Consider the following 21,582-nt stretch of genomic DNA (forward strand, 5'->3'; position numbering starts at 1 on the left):
GAATTGAACATTGTTTAATTTCAAACAATGTTTAATTTGTGCCGTGCTGGGAAGACATCTCGCACGTCCAATAGGAGAGGAGTTGGTGGAGCTGGACCGACTCCTCTCCTTGCGCCGCGGTCGCACATACACAATGAATGGAGTTGTGTCGGTTGCTGTGTGGATTACGTTCTCACTCCAAATAAAAAAAATGAACCGTTTCAGGTCTCGATTGGAATCGTTCCGAGACCACCTCTCCTAGGCGATCTCGGAACGCTTGTTTTGTACCGTTTCAGAGCGCGATTGCTGTGTTCACATATACCAAAACGTTCCGATCTTGAGGGGGAAACGTTCCCTGTATCAGAACAACTGCTTGAAACGGTACAGGTGTGAAAGCACCCTAAGAAGAAATTCCTAATGTTATCATACAAATAGTCAGTGAGTTTTGTTTTTTTTTTGTTGTTTTTTTTAAATGAGCTTTCAGTTCAGATATATTCTATCTGCGTTCTAGTGTTTCTGATGTCCAAGTAAAGCATTTTTCAAAATTCGGATGGTTTCTTTCTGATGGCCAAGCATGACATCAGATGGTTCACGTAGCCAATACAGTTGAGACATTCACTTTGCTGTTTTCATGTACTTCTTAACCTCAACCTTTTGCCTTGGCAACCTATAAGAATTTTTTATACTTTCACCAAGAATAATATTAAGATTTTATTTGGACCACAGGGATTTTATAGTCACTTTTTTTTTTTTTTTCATTAGCAGGTGTTAGGAGCTGTTTAATTGGACAGGTGGTTTTATCTATAAAATTGTTAAAGGGGTTTTCTAAGTTTGGCTTAGCTATACATTTTCTGCATTTCTTCCCCTCCACTGCCAGCTTGCTGAAGCCTGAGGCTCACCAGAAAATCCTCATTGTGCAGGGTGGCGTTGCAACCTGATACATCTGACAGTCCTTTTCAGCTAGCTACAGAGGTCTCAGTCTGGCAGCGAACAGCAGAGCCGACCGCCATTTTGAGTTTCTGCACTAAATCCAGGCGCACTAGTCGAGGCCGCAAGATGGGGGAGGGGAGTTTTTATGCTCTGCGCAGTATGCAATAACATTGGAATGTGAAGTGGAGCAGCGATCGTGTTTGCCATTCACACTGTTCCACTTGATTGTAATCTATTTTTGTGGTGCTTTTGTTTTGGTGGATTTTTTTTTTTTTAGAAATAATACTAAAATGTTTTATAGCTTAGTTAGGTAAAAATAAGTTTGTGGCAGAAAGCATGCTTGCTGATGAGAGGGAACACAGCAGGGATGGCTTACAGTCTTCAGTGCTTGCACCAGCGTCTCAGTGTGTTGCTTGACAGTGTAAAGTATACGCTGAATCCAGATCAGTCCTCCTATTTTTCCCCACATACATATGTCATCCTGCTAAGTCTCAAAAGATCTGAGGCTAAACTAAACTGTGATTGGCTAAAGCTTAGCTTTATCAACTTGTGTCACCAATATAGTAACTGTAACGCTAACAAGTTTACCAAAAGACAAAGTTTTTACTCTCAATAGTTATTTGTGGAATGTGGATATAGCTTGACTCATGTCTACCTTTCGTGTTTTGTTCCCACAGTGTGACCGATTTAAAGCTACATAGTTTCTGAGTTGATTTGAATGAGCAGTGTCCGTTTTTGTTATAACAGAAGGGAGAGCAATTAGATTTAGAAATACAGTCGGCACACCAGCAGTGGCACATTAAACTCGTATTCATGAAAAATTCAAGCTGGTTGATTAGTTTGTATGTAAGGCTCTTCCCTGCACAGGGGCACCCTCCTCTAATCTGTGTTGCTCTGGCCAGCTACCTCCACGTTTAGCCAGTCCACTCTGTCATCGTTGTGTAACTGGACATAGCTACTTGATTAAAACATAATTCCTCAAATTTGATGCCCAGAATTACTCAAAGCCTTTGGTACAAGTGGTTGTTGCACGTTTTGCCAAAATAGATTAGATGCTTGGCTGTACTAATACACATTTTTCTTTATTTTGTTCTTCTCTTTTTATAGAATAAATACCAAAAGGCCGAAAAAATAGCATTGCATGTTTGACTGGGAAATATTACTGCAGTGACGGACAGAGGAACACTCTTTAGTGTTTTCATGAGCATACAGTATGAATTATTTTAAATGATGTACTTTTAAATAGTACTTGTATTTCTAGCTAGATGAAATTCTCCCCTCCCCCCACCCCTGCAGCACACAAGACGCATACGCAAATAAATATCTCATTCTGTAGTCAAAGGCCCTGATACAGTCTGAGAGAGGGATATACACTGCTAAATTTAGGGTTACTCTTTCATTTCTTATTATAAAAAAAATCCTCAAAAATACTTTTTCTTTGTTTTCCTTTTTTCCTTCAGATTGCTGAGAAATCCTGTGGGAAATCGATGACCAGGAATCTTTAGGCCTAAAGGTGTGTTATTGTTAATTAGTCTATAAATCAACTGTTTCCGATATCCCACCTTTTTCTTGTTTGTTACTGTTACAGCAAGCTGCTCCAACATATTGATTCAAAACAATTCCAATGTACTGTGACTGCAGTAAATTCACATTTAAATGACATGAATGCTTGTAAAATGAGCATATTTAAAATATTTTACCTAGCCTCAACACTACAATATGTGCAACAATCTAAACGGTGTACGGAAAGTCCTTCATGCTTTGCATAACCTCTTTGCTGCTGCCAGCACTGCCCCAGTTGTTCTCCGCTGATTGGCTGAGGATCGAACCAATAGTTACACGGGGGGGATGGGAGGAAGGTTGGGTTACTGTTCCTGCTTATCTCAGTGTCCTCTCTTCTGTTCTCGGGATCGTGGCTTAGGTAAACAGGAAATCCATAAGTTAATCACAAGTTAGAGGTAAAAGGGACTATCAGATCATCCTTGATTTTTCTGACACTGTATAAAAGCTCTCATGCTTCCTGTGGTGCTCTTTGGTTGCTGTCAGTTTAGGATCGTTATGGTAGTGGGGGATCAGATTCCCAGAATCTGGCAGATTTTTAGTTTTTAATGCTAAAACAAATATAATTTGAGGGGGAAAAAGGGAACCAAACCATCTGGTGTGAATCCACATGAGAGAACCTTCTAGAAAAGAACAAAGGAAGCAGCAGAAGAGCTCTCCGGTGACCCCTAGTGTTTTCAGTGGAGCTGTGCATAAAGATCAAGACTGGCTCACAAGCGGAAGTTACTGTGCTGTTTACCTTTGCAGCTCTCGGCCTCTCCTGGACTGGTAGCACCTTTTTGGATCTAATTGGTCTTTGTCGCCCCACAGGGAGCAATGGAAGTTGTTGTGACAGAGGAGAAAAAGAAGATTTTCCGTGCTAGGAAAACCATGAAGATTAGTGATCGTCTGCAGCTGGACAGCCTTCACACCACGTTGCTGACGGCGCCAAGTTTGTCCAACCCGTCTCCGCCTCCTCTGGTGAACGGCACACATAAAGAGGATGGACAGAAGGTGGCTGACAAGGATCAAAACAACATCACTGACTCAAACGCAAATTCACCTGCCTCTCAGACTTCTCTGAGCTCCCCCGCACCATTCCTGTCCCTCAATCTGTCACCTTCTCCTTCATCTTCGCAAAGTCCCAAAGAGCAGGACGAAGCACCTTCCCCCACTTCATCATTCCACTCTGTATTTTTTGACCTTAAAAAGATGGAGGGTGACGAAAAGCAGCGTTCTTCGCCGTCAAGTGAGTCTGTTGCTGCTGCATCAACTGAGCAGAAGGACCAAGAGAAAAATGACAGTGAGGGGATCACCATGGTGGAAAAGAAGCAGGTAAATACCCGTCAAGCATTTCGGAAGTTATATATATTTGCTTTCTTTCTAGAAATTGTATCACTTGATTCCCAACTTGCAATGTATTTACACCTTTAGGAGAAACGCAGCCCAAAAGAGGTCACAGCTGGGGCTTCAGTGACGGTTTCTGGGAAAGATTCGGCCTCCTCTTCACCCGTGCCACCTGCGGCTTCTGAATACACAGAACCAATGGAAACGGAAAGTGACACCACCAAGACTGCTGTCGCTGAGGCCTCCACATCCCTAGTAAAAGACAAAAAGCCTTCTTCCCTCAAAGCTCCCTCTCCCAGTTCGTCGGCGTGTCATCCAACGTCAACATCTGAACAAAAGCACACATCGACCGAAGTCACGAAGGCTGAAGTAAAAGAAGAGGATGACAAAGCTGATGTGAAGAAAGGACCAAATTCTGTCAGAAAGACGGAGATGAACAGTGTCAAAATGGAGGCAAAAAAGGAAGAAACTGATATCAAACAGATATCTAAGTCAAGTAGACCATCATCTGTTCCACCTTTTAATACAGGTAAGATACAGTGGGAGGGGCTATGGTAAATTACGTTTTGTTTAAATTTTTTTTCCAGACAATTTCTGCTACTTCTACTGTTAATATGACAATGAACGCTTTGAATGTTGAATCAATAGTGCTCTCCTTGCATCCCACATTACATCATGAACCTTAGTTTACAATAACTGATTCTGGTTTAATTTTTTTTAACAGCAGTGATCAGTGTTGATTTAAAAAAAACTTGTCAAATTATTTTGCTGATTATTTCCCTTCACTGGTGCCTTCATAGTGACCATGAAGTACTCTACTAAAATGTCCCTGTTTTTATGTCGGAACTGCAGGTTTTTTTGTTCTTTTTTTGTCATTGCTTTCTAGAGTCCAGATCTAATGTGAAGTGTGCTTGTCCCAAACATAGTTTAGTCCCTCTGATTTGATAAACTGGACAAAAATAAATAAAGTAAAACTGACTTCCAATGCTTAAGGAACCTGAGAACAACAGTATAGTTATGAGTTTCTTCTTTATCTCGGTTCTTGTGCAGCTCGTGAAGAGAAGAGCTCAACCTCGGGACTAAAGCGCACTTTATCGGAAGGAAATGAGGAAGATGTGAAAAAAGAGGGGAAAAGGCCCAAGGTGGAGGACGAGGAGCTGGAGGCCCAACTGGAACTTAAAATCACAGCCAAAGCTGGCAGCCACCACAAGCTTGAAAAGGTTTGTATCCAACTTTCCTAATAGAGTTTGACTTCTGTCACATGGTTTGAAATGTTTGACTCAAGAGAATTTAGATTCTTAATATTTTCTTTCTCATTACTCATCCGTCTGTGCCTCTCCGTGATATCTTTTTCCAGATTGTGCAAAACCTTGTGGAAGAACGGCTGAAGATCTTGCAGCTGAACATTTTTGACAAACATTTTCAAGAGTTGAAAGACAGAGTTGACAAAATCGACTGTGCTACGAAACACCAAACCGCCATTAACACACTCCAAGTAGGTAGACGCCACTACTCCTGTGTGGAATAGTTTTCCTTGAGGAGAACACAACTGGCAACGCAATATTAACTCCTCCTCCTGTTTTCTTTCAGTCCAAGATATCCCGTCTATCGAAAAAGTTTGGAGAGGCTAATCAGGCATCTGAAAACAAAAGGAAGCAAGAGGTAAGGCAGCGTTTTCCTTAGCCTGAGTTATTTTCAGTCTTTGTGTGCAGTGTGCAGACGAGTGTCGGATGAGGCTGTTAAAAAGCGTGCTCTTTGATTTCTGCAGGCACTCGCTGCTGCTAGTGCTGCTGCTGCTGCCGCCAGTGCTGCTGCTGCCATTACCGCCGCCAAGTCTGCAGTCGCTACAAACAACATTCAGGCTCAGCGGTAAGTGCCTCCATGCCTCGAACAGCTTCCTGTCTGAATCCTGTCCACTGCCCTTTATGTGCTAATTTATGAGTTCAGCAATGACGTTCACAAGAGTTATCAAGGATTCACTTCACTGCAAACTCTTTTTTTTTTTTTTTTTTTTTTTTTTTTTTTAAATCATGTTTCAAAATATTTTTGGCTATTCAAATTCACAGCAGCTGTGTGTTTGTAAATGTCATTCTTGAATCATAGAGTAGTCTGTGCACAATGATTTTATGTGAATATAATTTGGCTTTTGTATGAACGTGACAATACTGGACTGACGGCACTGCGACACACGAGATCGTTTAGAGCTCTAACCAATGACATTGTCCCAGGTTGCTAACTGTAATCATTAAAAACTGCACTCAAAACCAAATCGATGGGGAAAAACAAACAATCTGTACATCCTCCCAATCCAAACCCCCTTGTTCCATGTCCTTCTGTTTGGTTTGTCAGGGTCAACTTTTTCAAACTCATTAATCTCCCTCCAAATATTTCGTAAAGACTTGTTTGGACTAAACAAACACATGCCCCAGCGTTTTTAAACCGGTAAAGTAACCCCGCGTGGGTTGAGGTCCTGAGTCTTGTGACGTTCTACAATGTGAAGCCTGAGCGTTTCTTCAGGCAGTGCAGAGTGTAGTTACAGCTGCACCTCTCCTCCCAACAGCGTGCTCCGTCGGCAGACAGTAGAGCCGCAGCCCGTGGTGCTCCGCGAGCGAGTGGCGCCCTCTTTTGATAAGACTCCTGCACTGTCTGTCAAGGACAAGGAAGAAGAAGAGGAGGGGGAGGGGAAGGAAACAGATATGTCGCGCCACATTGACATGGCAAAGAAGCTGGCAGAGTACAGTGAAGGAAGAAGCAGACCTGACGTTAAGCTCCGCACAATTTCTCCCCACTTGGAGAAAGTGCTCTTCTACAACTGCATGCGAGGCTCGGGGAACCCCAGGCCTGACCGCTATGCTTCTTACGTTTTCCGCAACTTAGTCCCGTATGAAGTCTACTGCGAGTGGGTAGCGAAGGTCAATTATGTTGGATTAATGGGCAAGGAGGCGCTGCCCAAAAACTTGAGGAGGACGATGAGGATGTACATTGAGCGTCGATTTCCTGCGCTGTCGACTGACAGGTGGAGAGAGATTCGAGACGTTATCAATGAAATACTCCGAGTAAAGAGAAGACCGGAGTTTTTCCAAGAATATGATGGGAAGAATCTTGTGTTTTATTGACACCCATATACAGGAACAAAAGCATACTGGGACAATTGTCATTAGTTGTATAATAGAGAATATGAAAATATTTTCTTTATAAATCCCAATCTTTATTCATGACATCTTTTGACTTTGCACTTCTCTAATGCACAATTAAGCACTAACGATGTAAACTTGGTCCTGTAATAATGATTGTGAGTTGAATCCTCATGCAAGATGTTCAGAGATGACTGATATGGAATAAAGTTAAATGTCCACCCCAACGGGCTTTCACTGGTCATCCTGTTATGGACATGAATTACTTCCTATGTCAACACGTCTAAGTATGAGCATCTTTCTGAACAGGCAAGTCCGGACTTCCATAGAAGTAAAGCCGCCTCCAACTGTTTCTTCATCCAGTTCAGCTGGTGAGTTGCAGGATTTTCTTCAGACAGATGTCATTTATTTCTTTGCTGTTGATAAACTGATCAATATCTTAATGGTTTTCAACAACGGAGTTGGGGGTTTGGATTATTGGTCTTTTCCACGTGGTCTTGTTTGTGAGACACTTTCACAAAGCAAAGAAATCCTAATCCAGCCATCCTAATCGTTTACCTGTTGGATACAAGGAATTAGTCTTGGTCCTCTGGGTTTTTGTTCAATTTCCCCACGGGCCGTACCAGTGGATCCAGGAGAAACTTCATTAGGCCGACTGGCTACCAGACTAGCGCCAACAAGGGACGTCCGAAAGGGCAGTGGAGTAGAAACACCCGGCGCTCCCGTATGAGTCACCGCACATAAATCCAACCCCCCCACCCTGTTGCAGTTGGTCTGGTGTGCTTTGGAGGGTGGGAGGAGTCTCAGGCACATGTCACAGAACCCGCCCTGTGAGTGGATACAACCCGTCCAGGCCAGAGCACGTAGAAAAGACCAGAAATCCAACCGCAAAAGAAGCAAAAAAAGAATGTGAGAGAAATGACTTTTAATAGAGTTTATTATGATTTAAGAGATTTTTAATCCTTGCATTGTTTAATTTGACCTCTATACGTGTAGAAAAGACTAAATTTCTCTGAGGGCTAGTTCTCCAGTCTGTTTTTAAATGTATTTTGACCCAGTGAATGCTGGGATAATTATCCGCCATGACCCTTAGCAACACCAAGCAAGTAGATGACTTCAGCTCTGATGCAGAAATGTAGTTTGTCTGGTTACCCCCACCCGCCGGTTCCTTCCCAGCACTGATTAACGAGTCGTGCTTCGCCATGATTGCCCTTGAGCGTATGGCACCACGTCATTACATTCAGTTATTTTTATGCGCTTGGTGTCAGCGAATCGATACAACGGGAAACAACACAGAAAATATCATAGAAAAGGTACTGACTTTGTGGATTCTTTTTTAGTTTTTCTCATCAGGAACAACCCTCCAATATATTTGAATTTCTTCAAGATAAATGATTGTCTCAAATAATAGCTGGATGTCCACATCCTGCATATGTCGGGTACACATACTCATATTGTGCCGAGCACACTTCCTCCAGTCGTGGTGGAAACGGACCTGGAGCCAGGCCACGCTTGAACGCGGAGCAATCATCAATCATCCCGGGGCCCAGAGTGAATGAGCTCTCAGTGATCTCGGTGACACCTCACGTCCCAGGCTGACTCCATCTTCTGTTTTTTTGTGTTTCCCAGTAGTTCCAGTCCCGGCATCTCTTTCAGTCTGTACTACGACTTCCGCCCCGACATCCACCTCCACTACCGTTGTTCCACAGGCTTCTATCCTCCAGCTAATCACTTCCAGCGCTAACGCCGCCTCCACCTTGGCCAACGCCATCACCACTCAGAGTCAGACCGGCACGCTAGTGCTGAAAACGGCCTCCGGGAGCAGCATGATGGCCGCAGGCCAGCCGCTGGTGATCCAGCTGCCTCTGTCGGTGAACGGCCAGACGGGGACGCTGGTCAACTTCCCCGTGTCCTCGTTGTCTGCCGCCGGCTCCCTCAGCAAGTCCAAAACCTCTGCCTCCACCACCACGTTTATACTCAAGTCTCCTCCCACGAGTAATGCGGCGTCGACCTCCATCTCATCTGCTGCCACCCTCCCAGCCCTGCCCGCTCTCCAACCCTCCCCCGGGCAGGTGCCCACCACCGCCCAGATCTCCCTGACCCGGCCGGTGTACCAGGGGGGTGCAGGTGGGATAACCACGCCCAACGCTGGCATTTCCGTGACCACAGCCAGGACACCGGCTCAGTCTGTCTCCGTCGTCGGTGCCATGTCTTCAGTTTCCTCGCCTGCAACCTCCGGGCCAGCAGCGACCGGATCCACTGCTCCAGGACCCCCACAGGGAACCTCTCTAACATCAAAGACAGGTGAGGAAAGAACCGTCAAATTTGAAATTATCTATTTTTTTCTTCCGTTTTATTCTTCTGTGATTTACATGACTCTGTCTTTTTTGTTGAAGACAACCAAGCTACTGGGAGCACTCCATCGAAACCAGCTATGCCCACGGTGCGACCCAAAGGTTCTGTCATCGATCTCACTGAGGACGACGACGATGTGCAAGGTAGGACCGAGCTCTTTAAACGGTTTCTTAGCCCTCAGATTTGTTTTGAGGCGTTGGAACGATACCTGCAGCAGGGTTATTTATGTTGATCTTTGTTTCTCAGTGACTGGAGTTAAGAAGGCCACGGCTTCCGCCACGGTTTCCACCACGGTTTCCACCGCGTCACCTGCGCCGCGCCCTAACCCCGTCATCAGCGTTCCCACGAGTAAGACCAATTAATTATATTTCTATAAATCAATGCTTAGCATTTCACCCTGTCTATAATTCCCTTATGAATGCATTATATAGTCTTTTCTAAAACAGAAAGGTGAAATCCCGCAATCTGATTGGTTGTTAACTGTGGTATAATGAGCATATACCACGGCTTCTATTCTAGAGCCTTATCACAGCATATCATTCCGTGTCAGGGAAACAACAATGTATCCATGACAACAACCAACTATTACATATTTTTTGACGGTTACAGTAGGTAGCAAAAAGTAGCTGGTGTTAAAGTTTATTTTTAATTTTCGTTAACAATTAATTAGGCATGTTGACGGTAAACTCTGATCTCCGGGGAGGGCTAACGATGGATGAATGGATTGAGTGCCCGTCTGCGGAAAAAAAGACGAACAAAAGACGACATGCAGATCTGACATCTGGAGAGGTTGACCAACTCGATAAAGAGAAAAGTGAGGCGGCCAATACAGTTAAACAGACGCGGTGGGCGGTGAAGTGCTTTGAAGACTGGTGCAAAGACAAAGGTTTGGCCGTGGACTTTCAGACGGTGTCTAAAAAAGAATTGAATGACATTTTAAGAGAGTTTTATGGCACTGTCAGAAACTTTAAAGGTGACCTGTATGGACTGAGCAGCTACACCGGTATCCGTGCAGGACTGAACAGATATGTCAGCGACCCCCCACTCAGCCTCTCTTGGTGCCTCCTCAAAGACAAAGAGTTCAAAACCTCTAATAATGTGTTCGCTGGCGTTGTGAACATGTTGAGGAAGAACGGACTTGACACTATAGTGCATCACACATCAATCACAAACGCTGACCTCAACACCATAAAGCGCGTCCTGAATCCAAACACTCCAACGGGCTTGGTAAATAAAGTGTGGTTCGACACGCAGCTGCATTTTGGGCGCAGAGGAAAGGAGGGAAATCGTCAGCTCAAACCCTCATCTTTTGTGATCAAAACGGATGAAAGGGGCTTGAAATACGCCACGCTGACGCACGAGGACGCCAAAAATCATGATGATCCAGAAGGCAGGAACAGGGAGAGAGTCATGTACCAACTGCCCGGTGATCCTCTCTGCCCTGTGTCCTCGTTGGAAAAATATCTCTCCGTCCTGCCTCCTGACGCGCCGGCGTTTTATCTGCATGCGAGGAAAGAGCACTGCAACTTGGACAAAGTTTGGTAAGTGTATCATGCGTACTGTATATTTAGATGAAAGGTAAATTAATATGACAACTAAAATATGTGTGGTAACATTTAGGTTTACACGAGAGCCGATGGGCGTCAATCACCTCTCCACAATGTTGCCCCGCATCTGCAAGGAAGCTGGCACACAGCATAGATACACCAACCTCTGCCTCCACAGCACCCCCATAGAGAAGCTGTCTGATGCAGGCCTCAACACCACACAGATCTGTTATGGAGTAACTGCAGAAATGAATGTAAATAATTGTAAATCTAATGTTATGGAGTAACTGCAGAAATGAATGTAAATAATTGTAAGTCTAATGTTATTAGTAACAGTATTAGTAAGAGTAAAAGCTGTAATTTTTCATTTATTTATTTATTCGAAAAAGGTTAAAATATTTATTTATAATAGGCTATGCATTTCTCATGAATAAAACCTACATTGATTGTGTATTCCTCATTATTGTTGGAGAACCAACTGTTTCCATGACAACAACCAACTGTTACAGAAGGTAGCAGAACTTAGCAGCAGTGTTTTGACGACATTAACAAAAAGACTAAATTAGTCGAATTGACGTCTTTATGGTTAATTTTCACCTCCAGGTAGGGTTGACAATGGTAGAGTGCATTGAACAGTGACTTTCTCCTAAAAAAAAAAAAAAAAAAAAAGACGAGGAAAAGACGACATGCAGAACTAACGTCAGAGATGGGACTATTTTTTTCCACAGTGGGGCTATTTTTACTGGATAATATGTATTTCTGATTAATTAAAAACAACAAAATTGATTGTGTATTCCTCTTTCATATTTACATTATTGGTAACTGTTTTATAAAAGCAATACATCACGACAGGCCATGGTATATGCTCATTATATCACAGCTGAGGGTCGTTCTTCAGCCCGATGCTTAAATATATTATATCTATTATATATTGTATAGTCTTATGATTAATTGGTATACATAAATAAAATGTGTGTGTGATCTGTCTGCAGCCGCAGGAGCAAGGTCATCCCCAAAAACCAATCAGACCGTCTCCAGCAATCCTCAAATTACAGTGCATCACCGCCCCCCACAGGTAAGGACTCAAAACTGCACATGCGTATTCTTTTCCACTCGTACCCACTCAGCTCGGCTCGGTTTGGCTCTGTTTGGACGGTTTTCCACTAGGCGATAGTACCGGTTAGTAGTTCCAATCGAGCTGAGTCGGGCTGACAATGCAACATCACCAGACTGCAGGCTACTGATTGGCCGGAGTGTGAGTGACGTCACGGATGATTCTTGAGATACTCCTTCACATCCGCCGTATTTAAAACCCAACGACCGGGACTTTTACGTTACAACTTTGTTACTGCGAAAAACGGCATTCAAACCGGCTCCGCAGTGCAACAACGAGCTCAACGCGTTTCTGTTCCTCGTGGCCGAAGACCGAATCCAGGCGTTGGATGGTTTAACGCGTTTCAAGGTCTCCGAGCAGATGGCCCTTTGTGGGTACCGGAGGACATGTGTCCAGAGGTAGTATTGGAAGAAGCAACTATCGGGCCATCAAAGACCACGGCGGTCGCAATGGCTCGAGCCGGTAAGAAGTAGTTTGAGCTAACGCAGGCCATTTACGAGAACAACGACAACCATTGTAAAGGAGGGTCTCTCGGACCTGTCGAGAGGGATCTTGGCAGTCGCTGGTGAGTGTTTTGAGACTCTAAAACAGTTTCATATTACTTACTCAAATTGTTAATTTTGTTTTCCGCATGCAGACAGGGAGTTAAGTAAATAATATATTACAGCATTTTCTGGACGTGCTTTGTGGTGTAACGCCTCCGGTTTCTGCTCTTCATCTAGGCCGGAGGAATTGGAGCCATGGCAGGCAGCCGCGGGGCCGTACTGCTGCCTTCAACCTGGTCGTCCAACCCCGGGAAGCCGGTCGCCAGCCGCCGCCACTGACCCAGTCCATGAAAACCTTCCTTTGTACATAGTGTAACATAGTTTTATTGTGTAATAAACAATTTCACAACCAATTTGCATAATGACTGTCTCTTTGTGGGGGGCGGTTCTTTAGTGACTGAAGCATCACAGCGGCTATAGTTTGTGTTAAGGTTGTTGTTAAATGTTAATTCCCACTAAACTATAAATATAGTTAATTCTGTTGACCGAAGTAATAGAGATTAATTACCCTTCTGAATTTTAATATATTTTGACTTGCATTTGTTAACCTTTGCAAAAGGTGAATATCTGCAGACGGTACGAATGTATTGTTTACATCTGTAACTGTTACACAAATAGTTCGTTAGAGCATCGCTAATGTCTCGGCCGTCCTCCCCCCCGAGTCGCCGCCGAAGCTAGAATCACCTCAGATCAGACTTTTCCTAGTGAAGTTAAATCTATTTATATTTTTACAAGGGTACATTTATGTTGGCTTCAAAAAATATTTTGAATAAATGTTGAATTACTAAATCTGGCGTTTCAAAAGCGAAAGCACTGATGCACATTTTCTCTCTCTTTTTTTTTTTTTTTTGTAGGAACCTCTGCTGAAACCTCGCCCTGTGACCTCTACGACACCAGCCCGGGCCACCAGCATGGCTCTCCCCCCTCTCCCCGCTGCTCCGGCACCGCCGCGTTTACCGCTGGACGCCGAACGGACCTCGCCCCCCCAGCAGCTGCAGCTGAAGCTGGTGCCGGGCCACACTGGCATCGTGCTATCCTGGAGCGTGGCGGAGACCGACCGGAGCTGCGCCGCCGTCGAGAGCTACCACCTCTACGCCTTCCATCAAGACAACTCCAGCGGCAACGCAGCGCAGCAGCACTGGAAGAAGATCGGCGAGGTGAACGCCCTGCCGCTGCCGATGGCCTGCACGCTCACCCAGTTCCAGTCCGGTTCCACGTACCATTTTGCGGTCCGAGCCAAAGACGTTTACGGCCGCTTCGGTGGCTTCTGTGAACCTCAGTGCACAAATGTCATCAGTTCCAGCTCCAGTTAAACTGTTCAGAAAGAGACATTTTTGGCCTTTGAAAGTTTGACCTCTTTTAATTTTTTTTGTGTGTTAAATATTGTATGCGGAAAACATACAATAACTGTAAATAAAGTTGGAGAATTGAAGCAGGAGACAGTTGGTTCGCCCCGGTTCCTCATATGTGATATATTCTTTTGTCACTTAAGCTGTTCTGTGTAACCTGGAGTTATTTTACCCCTCTGCCCCCACCAAGTCAGATATTTATGTTATTCACTCCTGTTAGTCAGACTCTGACCACCTTTTTTTTTTTTTTTCTTTTTTAATTTTTTAAAGTTAGGCAACAGGATCATTCATGTAAGCCAGGGATGTTCAGTCGGTCCTCGAAGGCCGCAATCCTGCATGTTTTAGTTTTTTCCCTGAATCAACACACCTGATTCTAATTAACTGTCGTCACCACCTTGTCATCAAAGTCTGGATAGTTCTGTTGATGACAAAGCTCCTTGTATCACGGTTTGATTAAAAAAACGTGCAGGACTGCGGCCCTCGAGGACCGACTTTGGACACCCCTGATGTAAGCTCAGTTGCACAAAAATGTATTCCTGTGTGGTAGAAACAGAATGCTAACTTTTGTGAGTTCTGTCTGGCAACCAGACTTTGGCAATCCGAATAAAACGTTTTATCAAAGTAGAGGCTTACTACATGGTATTTCACACGGGGTTGTTTTGAAGGCCTTTCTTCCCGTTGTGGACCACAGAACCAACATTGATTTCACTATCCATCCATAAGGAGTTCAAGGACTACAGGAAGTCCTTCTCCACCATATTTCTCATTTGCTGTTTCAACAGTGAAGCGGCTGAGATCTGAGATCTTGGTTCTCGGTCACAAAAGGGAGGAACGCCCTTTCTGCGTTTTTTGGATACGGTGCTGCTTCATATTCAGGATTTTATACACTTACCAAATGAAGGAAATAATGGCCCGTCTCTCCAATGGGGCGAGAAGAAATTTGTCGCTCCTCCACATCAGGAGAAGCCGTTTGAGGTGGTTGGGTCATGTGGTTAGGATGCATGTCAACACGCTGCAAAGATTGTATATCTCAGCCACCCTGGGAATGCCTTGGTGTTCCCATGGAAATTGATGGATGGATAAGAGTGTCAACGGGCCATGGAGTAAGCAGGAAAACAATTTTTTTTCTTCTAATTTGTATCTAGAAAATTAAACATTGCGTGTCCATTAACATAAGGAGTTATGCATCTTGGTGAATGATGAATGTCCACTATGTTAAGTAATATGTCCCCAAAAAAACAAAAGTAAAACTTAATTTGCTAATTCTTTTTCTCCGACAAACATTTTGTAGGTTTTTTAATTACCTTACATGTTTTGGCGATTCCTTTCGCCTTCATCAGTCACAAGATGTGTGTGACCCGTCATTTATCAGCTGATGTTAAATGACGGGTCACACACCATCTTGTGACTGATGAAGGCGAAAGGAATCGCCAAAACATGTAAGGTAATTAAAAAAACAAAATTATTTTTATCGGACAAAAAGAATTAGCAAATTAAATTGTAAATCCATAGACAAAATGAACTTTATCAAATCAAAAGTAAAACTTATTTTCTCAGACTGCTAAATGAGGAGATGGTGAGAATGCATTGTGGAATAATTTCCTGAATAAGATCAACTAGACCCTCTGACCTGTTCATACATACCCTAGCTACATGAGCATAAATTAATTAGCTAAGGTGTGTCGGGCTGGAAGGAAACAGTCTCACCTTACAATAGATACAACTATTAGGAATCCAGTTTACAGTGGACCTACATCATTCGTCCGTCCTGTGGGGCGACAACCCACATGTGGGATAATATGGGTTGGATCCAAAAGCACGGTCCTCAGCATCTCAACCTATGGCTACAGAACCTGGAACATGGAGGGGAAGGATCCTGAGCTTGTGCATGAGATTCTGAATAGATATTTCATCGAACTGACCTCAAGACAGCGTGGGTGTTTTCACGATTTTCAAGAGGCGCTGGATGTTGTTCCGCTCTGGAGTTTCCCATGAACTAAAGTGGGGTTACTTAAGCCCCATTTCCACTGACTGGTTCGGTACGGTCCAGAACAGTATTTTGTGTGTTTCCATTCTAAAATAGTCCCATTAAACCGAACCATATCGCACCATTTTTGGGCCCCCGTTATTTGTACGTCCATAGAAAAATGGCACGGTACGTTAAGGGTGGAGTTACTGGCATCACACGATACAATCTGTTGATTGGCGACAGAAAAAAGTCACTACCCACGACAAAAGCAAGCGCGAAAGAGTGGGAGCGTTTGTAAACAGTATTTGGCACCCGCACTCTTCTCTCAATCAACGTGGCGTGGATTATACGAAGTACCAAAAACCTAGCAAAACAAAAAGGAGCTGCTGGATGAACTCCATTGTTGCTGTTGGTAGCTTCGCTTTTTTGCCGTTGCACTTCTATGACACCCCTCTAGGCATTTGGTCTACACCCCACGTTGGCCATGGCATCGGACGACTTGCAGTGGAAACGTTCACCTGAATTAATTGGACCATTCTAAACCGTACTGAACTGTACCAAAACGTACCGAATCCCCCGCTGGCTAGGAGCCTGTGGGTTGGGCTCTTCCCCAGTAGACAAGAGGGTAACTTTCGTGTGCCTGAGTGGGGAATGGGCTCTAACTGTTGTTTGTGTTTATGTGCCAAACAGTCTAAACTCAATCTTAATCCACTTGGTGTTCTGGACTTCAGTAGAAAGGTGGATCACATGGGTAGGATGCCAGACAAGCCATGTCAACCCATTGGACCATTCTTCCGGCTCTCGGTGAAGGCGGACGCTTTTTCTGCTCCCGCTCCCTCCCTATCTGCCCTGCTGCTGCTTTTTGTCTTGTCATTCTTAGAGCCTCTCTTTTCACATCCTCCGAAACTTTCTACAATCATGGAATTGGTTAACTGGTCTCTCAGTGCAATTGACCAAATTTTCTCGACGAGAAGACAGGGCAACAGGGAGCCCTCCTGCCCCGCCGGAATGTTTGCTGCTGGATACACGATGGACCCCTGGAAGACGTGGAGGATCGTCCATACTCTGTCCATACTGTCAGTCGAGGATGTTGAAGATGCCTTCATAATTGGATTTATGATAACAGGATTTCTGCTTTTTGGAGCTGGCGGTTACCTGGCATATCGACTAATTCGGAAGTAGTCGACAGCTGTTCTGGCCCTTTCAGAGCTGCCTGACGTGGCTAAAGGGATAAGCTGTGCGACCAACGCTCAGACTCTAACGTTGGGGGAGCAAAACCGCAAGCTGGATGCGATTCTTGATTCTTGGCTGACACGCTTCTCCACTATCACATGGACATCAGGGGTGTGCTTCTGTATTGACAGACTGGAGTGCTGGTTCACCTTTAAGAGGGTGGATTCAATTTCAATGCAATCCCACCTCAACCTTCCTGGTAAGATGTATGAAGGCATATTGGACAAGGAAGTCCAATTGAGGGTTGAACCTCAGATTCAGGAGGAGCAATGCATAATATGTCCTGGCCATGAAGCACTGGACCAGTGGGTGTGGCAGTTTACCCAACCAGTGCATGTGTGTCTTATGGACTTGGAGAGTATATTTGCCCATGTCCCTCAGGGTCCTCTCTGGGGTATGGTCCTAGGAATATGGGGTACTGGGTCCATTGCTACACACCATTCACTCCCTGTAAAAAATGGATCAAGAGCTTAGTCTGCCCAGCCAGAGGTAAGTCAGATTCCTCTTCAGTGTGTGTCTAGGATTCTCCTTTTTGCCAAGAGGCAAAGATGGTCCCATTCGCAGACTTCAGGGTTGCATCTCTGCTTTTTGCAAATGTGGTCCTGTTAGCTTTATCAAGTCACCATGTATACCTTGTACTGGAGCAGTTGAGTGTGAAGTGGCAAGGATGAGAAACAGCACCTCCAAATCCGAAGCAATGGCTGTCAGTCAAAACGGGTCTAAAAATTAAAGTGCCGCAACTGGAGAAAGGTGTTTCCACAGGGGAAAGTGCAAGATTGACAGACGGATCTGCGCTGCATCTGCAGTAATGCACCAGTTTTTGGTGAAACAAGCTGAGCCAAAAGGTAAGTCAAGGTAAGTGCTCACCCTTACCATGGTTAGGAACTGTGTGTAGAGACCGAAAGAATATGATTGAACTAAGACGATTGAAACAAGTCTCCAGTTGTGGCAAGAGCAGAGGGGAGCCGTACAGAGATTATGGTTAGAACACCACCCTGGCAAGTTTATCCAGGGATTTTCAACCAAGATACCAAAAAGCGCTTTGTTCATACTGAGGGGCCCGAGACAGTGTTCCAGACATCAGAAGGTCAGTTTATTCAACTATTTGTCATTTTGCGACTACAACAAGAGGCTTTATTCATACAAAACAAATGCAAATTGCAATATTGCAACCGAGGTCAATCACTTTGGGCCCCTGAGCAAGACCCTTAACCCTTACTGCTCCCCGGGCGCTGTACAAATGGCAGCCCACGGCTCCTAGTTTAACTAGAGATGGGTTAAAAGCAAAGAATAAATTTCCCTATTGTATGACTAATAAAGGAAAGTTATTAAAATGAACTTGATACACATCTAAACTTATCACCAAAGAGCAACCTTCAGAGCAGAGAATAACCAAAATGAGCAAACTGAGCAACCAGGACAGAAGCCATCCACAATGTGTACACAAACTTATTACAATACACACTATGACCTCAACATTCATGCACAGCTGAAGAAAAGCCACCACCAGCCAGGCTCGTACACCCCTCCAGTATTCTGTCCCTGCAGGAAATACAGAAACAGAAGTCACAATTAAGGGCCAAAGATCAAAAATAAGATGATATATTAAAGCAAACAGTCCAAAACCAAATATTTTCTTGCCAACAGGAGTTGGCGTTGCTTCAACTTGACTCATCCAAGTGGGCTAGGCCAGTTAACTATCAGTTATACCACCCAATCCAAGTAGGGTGTAGCCATCGGTGGAAGGGTGATAGGTCTGGTGGCGATGGCACCCTGAACGTTTCACTGACCCCAGGAGTAGGACATGTGTGGTGTAACATACAGCATTCCTTAGCATTGACGTTATTTATGATTCCTCAACATTCATGGTATGGCGCATCCAGGAAGAGGGTGAGTACCTGGAACAGCGTACAAGACACTTGTTGGCTGCAACCACTAACATGCTACAGGAGGTAAACAGAGCACACAGGAATGTCGTCTGGGGTATCAGAGGAAAGGCAAAAAGGTGCAAGGCTTCCTGTTTTATACCGCCAAACAAGTACTCACCAGCAAGTGCCACTAATTACAAACTCAATAACAGTGGCCGCTGAGAAGCCAGAGTTATGCACACTGCCAGGCTATTGAGTGGCTAGACTCTACATTAAAGGTGAAGTGAGAAGCTCTGCCATTCAAGAGGAGTACAGTTGTTGCTCTTCCACATCAAGAGGAGCCGATTGTGGTGGTTTTGGCATCTGGTTAGGATGCATCTTGGGCTCCTGCCTGGAGATATTTTCAAGTAAAGGCGGCTGCCATGGGACACGCTGGAGAGATTCTCTCAGCCGGCTTGGGAACATCTTGGTATTCCTCCAGAAGAGCGAGGGAGGTCATGGCCTCTTTGCTTTCCCCCTGTGAGTCAAACTCAGATAAGCAGAAGTTAATGGATGAATCTACATTGGCCTTTCTGCACATATTCTCTTCATGTCTGCATGTATTTTCCTCAGACACTTACCCAGACAGCAGACACATTTAGGCCTAATCACTTCTTCTTTTGGCACTCATAGTTATTATTGTATTTATTGAAAATGTGTATTAAGTCAATTTAGCCAATTGGAAAAAAGAAAACTTAAAAAAAGCCTAATTACTTTTTCGAGATATCTACAATGTCATTAAATTATCACTCTATTACACCCCACTGATATACTGTAAATTCATCCTGAATTGTTGTTTAGTTTGTATACCGCTGTGTTCCTGGGTGATGATTGAGTTTCTCACACCAAATGTGTCCCCAGGGAAGTTGCAGCCTTGCACTGATTTACAAAAAAAAAACAGCTGGAGACTCCATGGAGACGCTTTAGCTGCTCATCAGGAGCAGACAAATATGAGCCCCCTGCTGAAGCGAGACCCTTAAGGGAAGCTCATCAATGAGATTCCGGTAGCCAAACGTTGATGCCAGGAGACGATCAATGGTAACATGCATTTGCCGTCTTGTAAGCTCACCACCTGTGGGGATGGGTATTGGGATGGGATCATTGTAAACCAAGAAAACACTGTTTCATGAGCATAAGTGAGGAAGAAACAAGTATTTTCTGGTTAGGGTAAGTATAAGAACGTATAATGAACATGTCCTCAAATATATTTGCGAAAACCTTCAACTGGTATTATGAAAGTCGCTCCAATGACCAAACCAAGATTCCCCTAGGCCACAGTGAACGGGTTCATTAGATTAGCCGGAGTCATTGTAGCCACTGTGACTTAGATCCCTAGTTTGTAGAGTATTGCTTTGAACTTAAAGTTATCTCTGCTATCAGTGTTTGCAAGGCAAAGCATGCAGAGCCTGTAACCAACGGCCAAGTCGTTATTTTAAGAATGAAAACTTTTCATTCTTATCTTCAACTCTTAACCTAAGACTTGCAGACTGAAGGGTGGAGAGAACAGAGGTTTGGAGGCCGACACAGAAAGCACTGACACATGAAAGAACAGAGTCAGCTGGTGCTCCTACGGATCTCAAAGTGCAAGTCCAAACAATTTCACAAGCTAAAACATAAGTATGTCCTGCAAAATCAAGCTTAACTCCTGAGAGTCTCAGTCAGCATATTTGTCATTTTTTACAGACTCCCAATCAAGAGTGAGATTAGAGGGCATTATGGTATTAAGGTATTAAGTTTTCATTAAGTCATCTGATTAGGCGGTATTAACTTTCCTGAATCCTGAATTTGCTCTCGTGCTGCCACACACCAAACTGGAAAACACACAACTGACAATTTCATCCGGGTACAATCATCCGCAGTTTGGCCACGGATAGCTTTTTTATATACTTGAACAATGCCATTGTATGTTGTTTGTTTGACCTGGTTAAGTCATCTGAGGGGTATTCCAGAAAGCAGGTTCAACAAACTCTGAGTCTAAACCTGAACTCTGAGTTGACTTACCCTGAGATAGGAAACTCAGAGTTTTCAGTTCCAGAACAGCGGATATGAGTTAGTTCAATCAACTCTGAATTTGTTAACCTTGAGTTAAGCGCGTGCATGAAGAAAATAAAAAGCCATCATCAATGGAGCCCTGATACAACGATTCACCATGGCAACCGGCGACAACAAAAGATCCACATACTTTTTTTTTTTTAAACTTTATTTAACATTTCAATTTACAAAATCCCTTTGAGGAAACATTAGTTTGCATCTGAAGATCCACATACTTTACGCCACTGGAGTTAGAAGTGTTAATATGTGCATATGGCGAGTATGAGAGCATATTTCGGAAAAAAAAAAACACAAAGGAGAGACAATTGGCGTGGGAGAAAGTTGCTGCAATCAATGTGTAAGTTTGAATGCAGTATTCATTTAACATTTAAGCACACTGTCTTATTATATTACAGATGAAAACAGTGGTGGAATGGTATTGAATGAAATTTTATTGTCATTTAGATCAGGGGCGTCAATTGGGCACGGCAGCCGCCACACTTCGGCTTCAGGGGAAAATGTAAATGTTTTTTGTTTTTTTTCATACATTTATGGAATTACTCTGTGTCTATTTGTATTGATTTATTCTATTACTTAATACAT

The 21,582-nt window shown here is 43.9% G+C and overlaps 1 protein-coding gene across 4 annotated transcripts in view; it reads left to right on the forward strand.

Moving 5' to 3' along the window:
* Window positions 1-14,460, forward strand: part of atf7ip (activating transcription factor 7 interacting protein) — a 33,155-nt gene extending 18,695 nt beyond the window's left edge. Inside the window, exons 2-17 of one of the 4 annotated variants that reach the window (XM_061716855.1) lie at window positions 2,370-2,422; window positions 3,280-3,462; window positions 3,661-3,783; window positions 3,883-4,324; window positions 4,846-5,015; window positions 5,153-5,290; window positions 5,386-5,457; window positions 5,564-5,664; window positions 7,239-7,300; window positions 8,559-9,233; window positions 9,326-9,427; window positions 9,531-9,632; window positions 9,955-10,825; window positions 10,905-11,085; window positions 11,824-11,906; window positions 13,345-13,490. In XM_061716855.1, the coding sequence (XP_061572839.1) occupies window positions 3,286-3,462; window positions 3,661-3,783; window positions 3,883-4,324; window positions 4,846-5,015; window positions 5,153-5,290; window positions 5,386-5,457; window positions 5,564-5,664; window positions 7,239-7,300; window positions 8,559-9,233; window positions 9,326-9,427; window positions 9,531-9,632; window positions 9,955-10,825; window positions 10,905-11,085; window positions 11,824-11,906; window positions 13,345-13,357 (3,312 nt within the window). In that variant the 5' untranslated portion in view covers window positions 2,370-2,422; window positions 3,280-3,285 and the 3' untranslated portion in view covers window positions 13,358-13,490. Of the gene's footprint in view, window positions 1-2,369; window positions 2,423-3,279; window positions 3,784-3,882; window positions 4,325-4,845; window positions 5,016-5,152; window positions 5,291-5,385; window positions 5,458-5,563; window positions 5,665-7,238; window positions 7,301-8,558; window positions 9,234-9,325; window positions 9,428-9,530; window positions 9,633-9,954; window positions 10,826-10,904; window positions 11,086-11,823; window positions 11,907-13,344 lie in introns of all 4 variants that reach the window. The other 3 variants (XM_061716837.1, XM_061716846.1, XM_061716864.1) reach the window with 3 other exon arrangements.
* Window positions 14,461-21,582: the final 7,122 nt, after the last annotated feature.

The sequence above is a fragment of the Cololabis saira genome, chromosome 1, assembly GCF_033807715.1.
Source record: "Cololabis saira isolate AMF1-May2022 chromosome 1, fColSai1.1, whole genome shotgun sequence".
NCBI classification, from domain to species: Eukaryota; Metazoa; Chordata; class Actinopteri; order Beloniformes; family Belonidae; genus Cololabis; species Cololabis saira.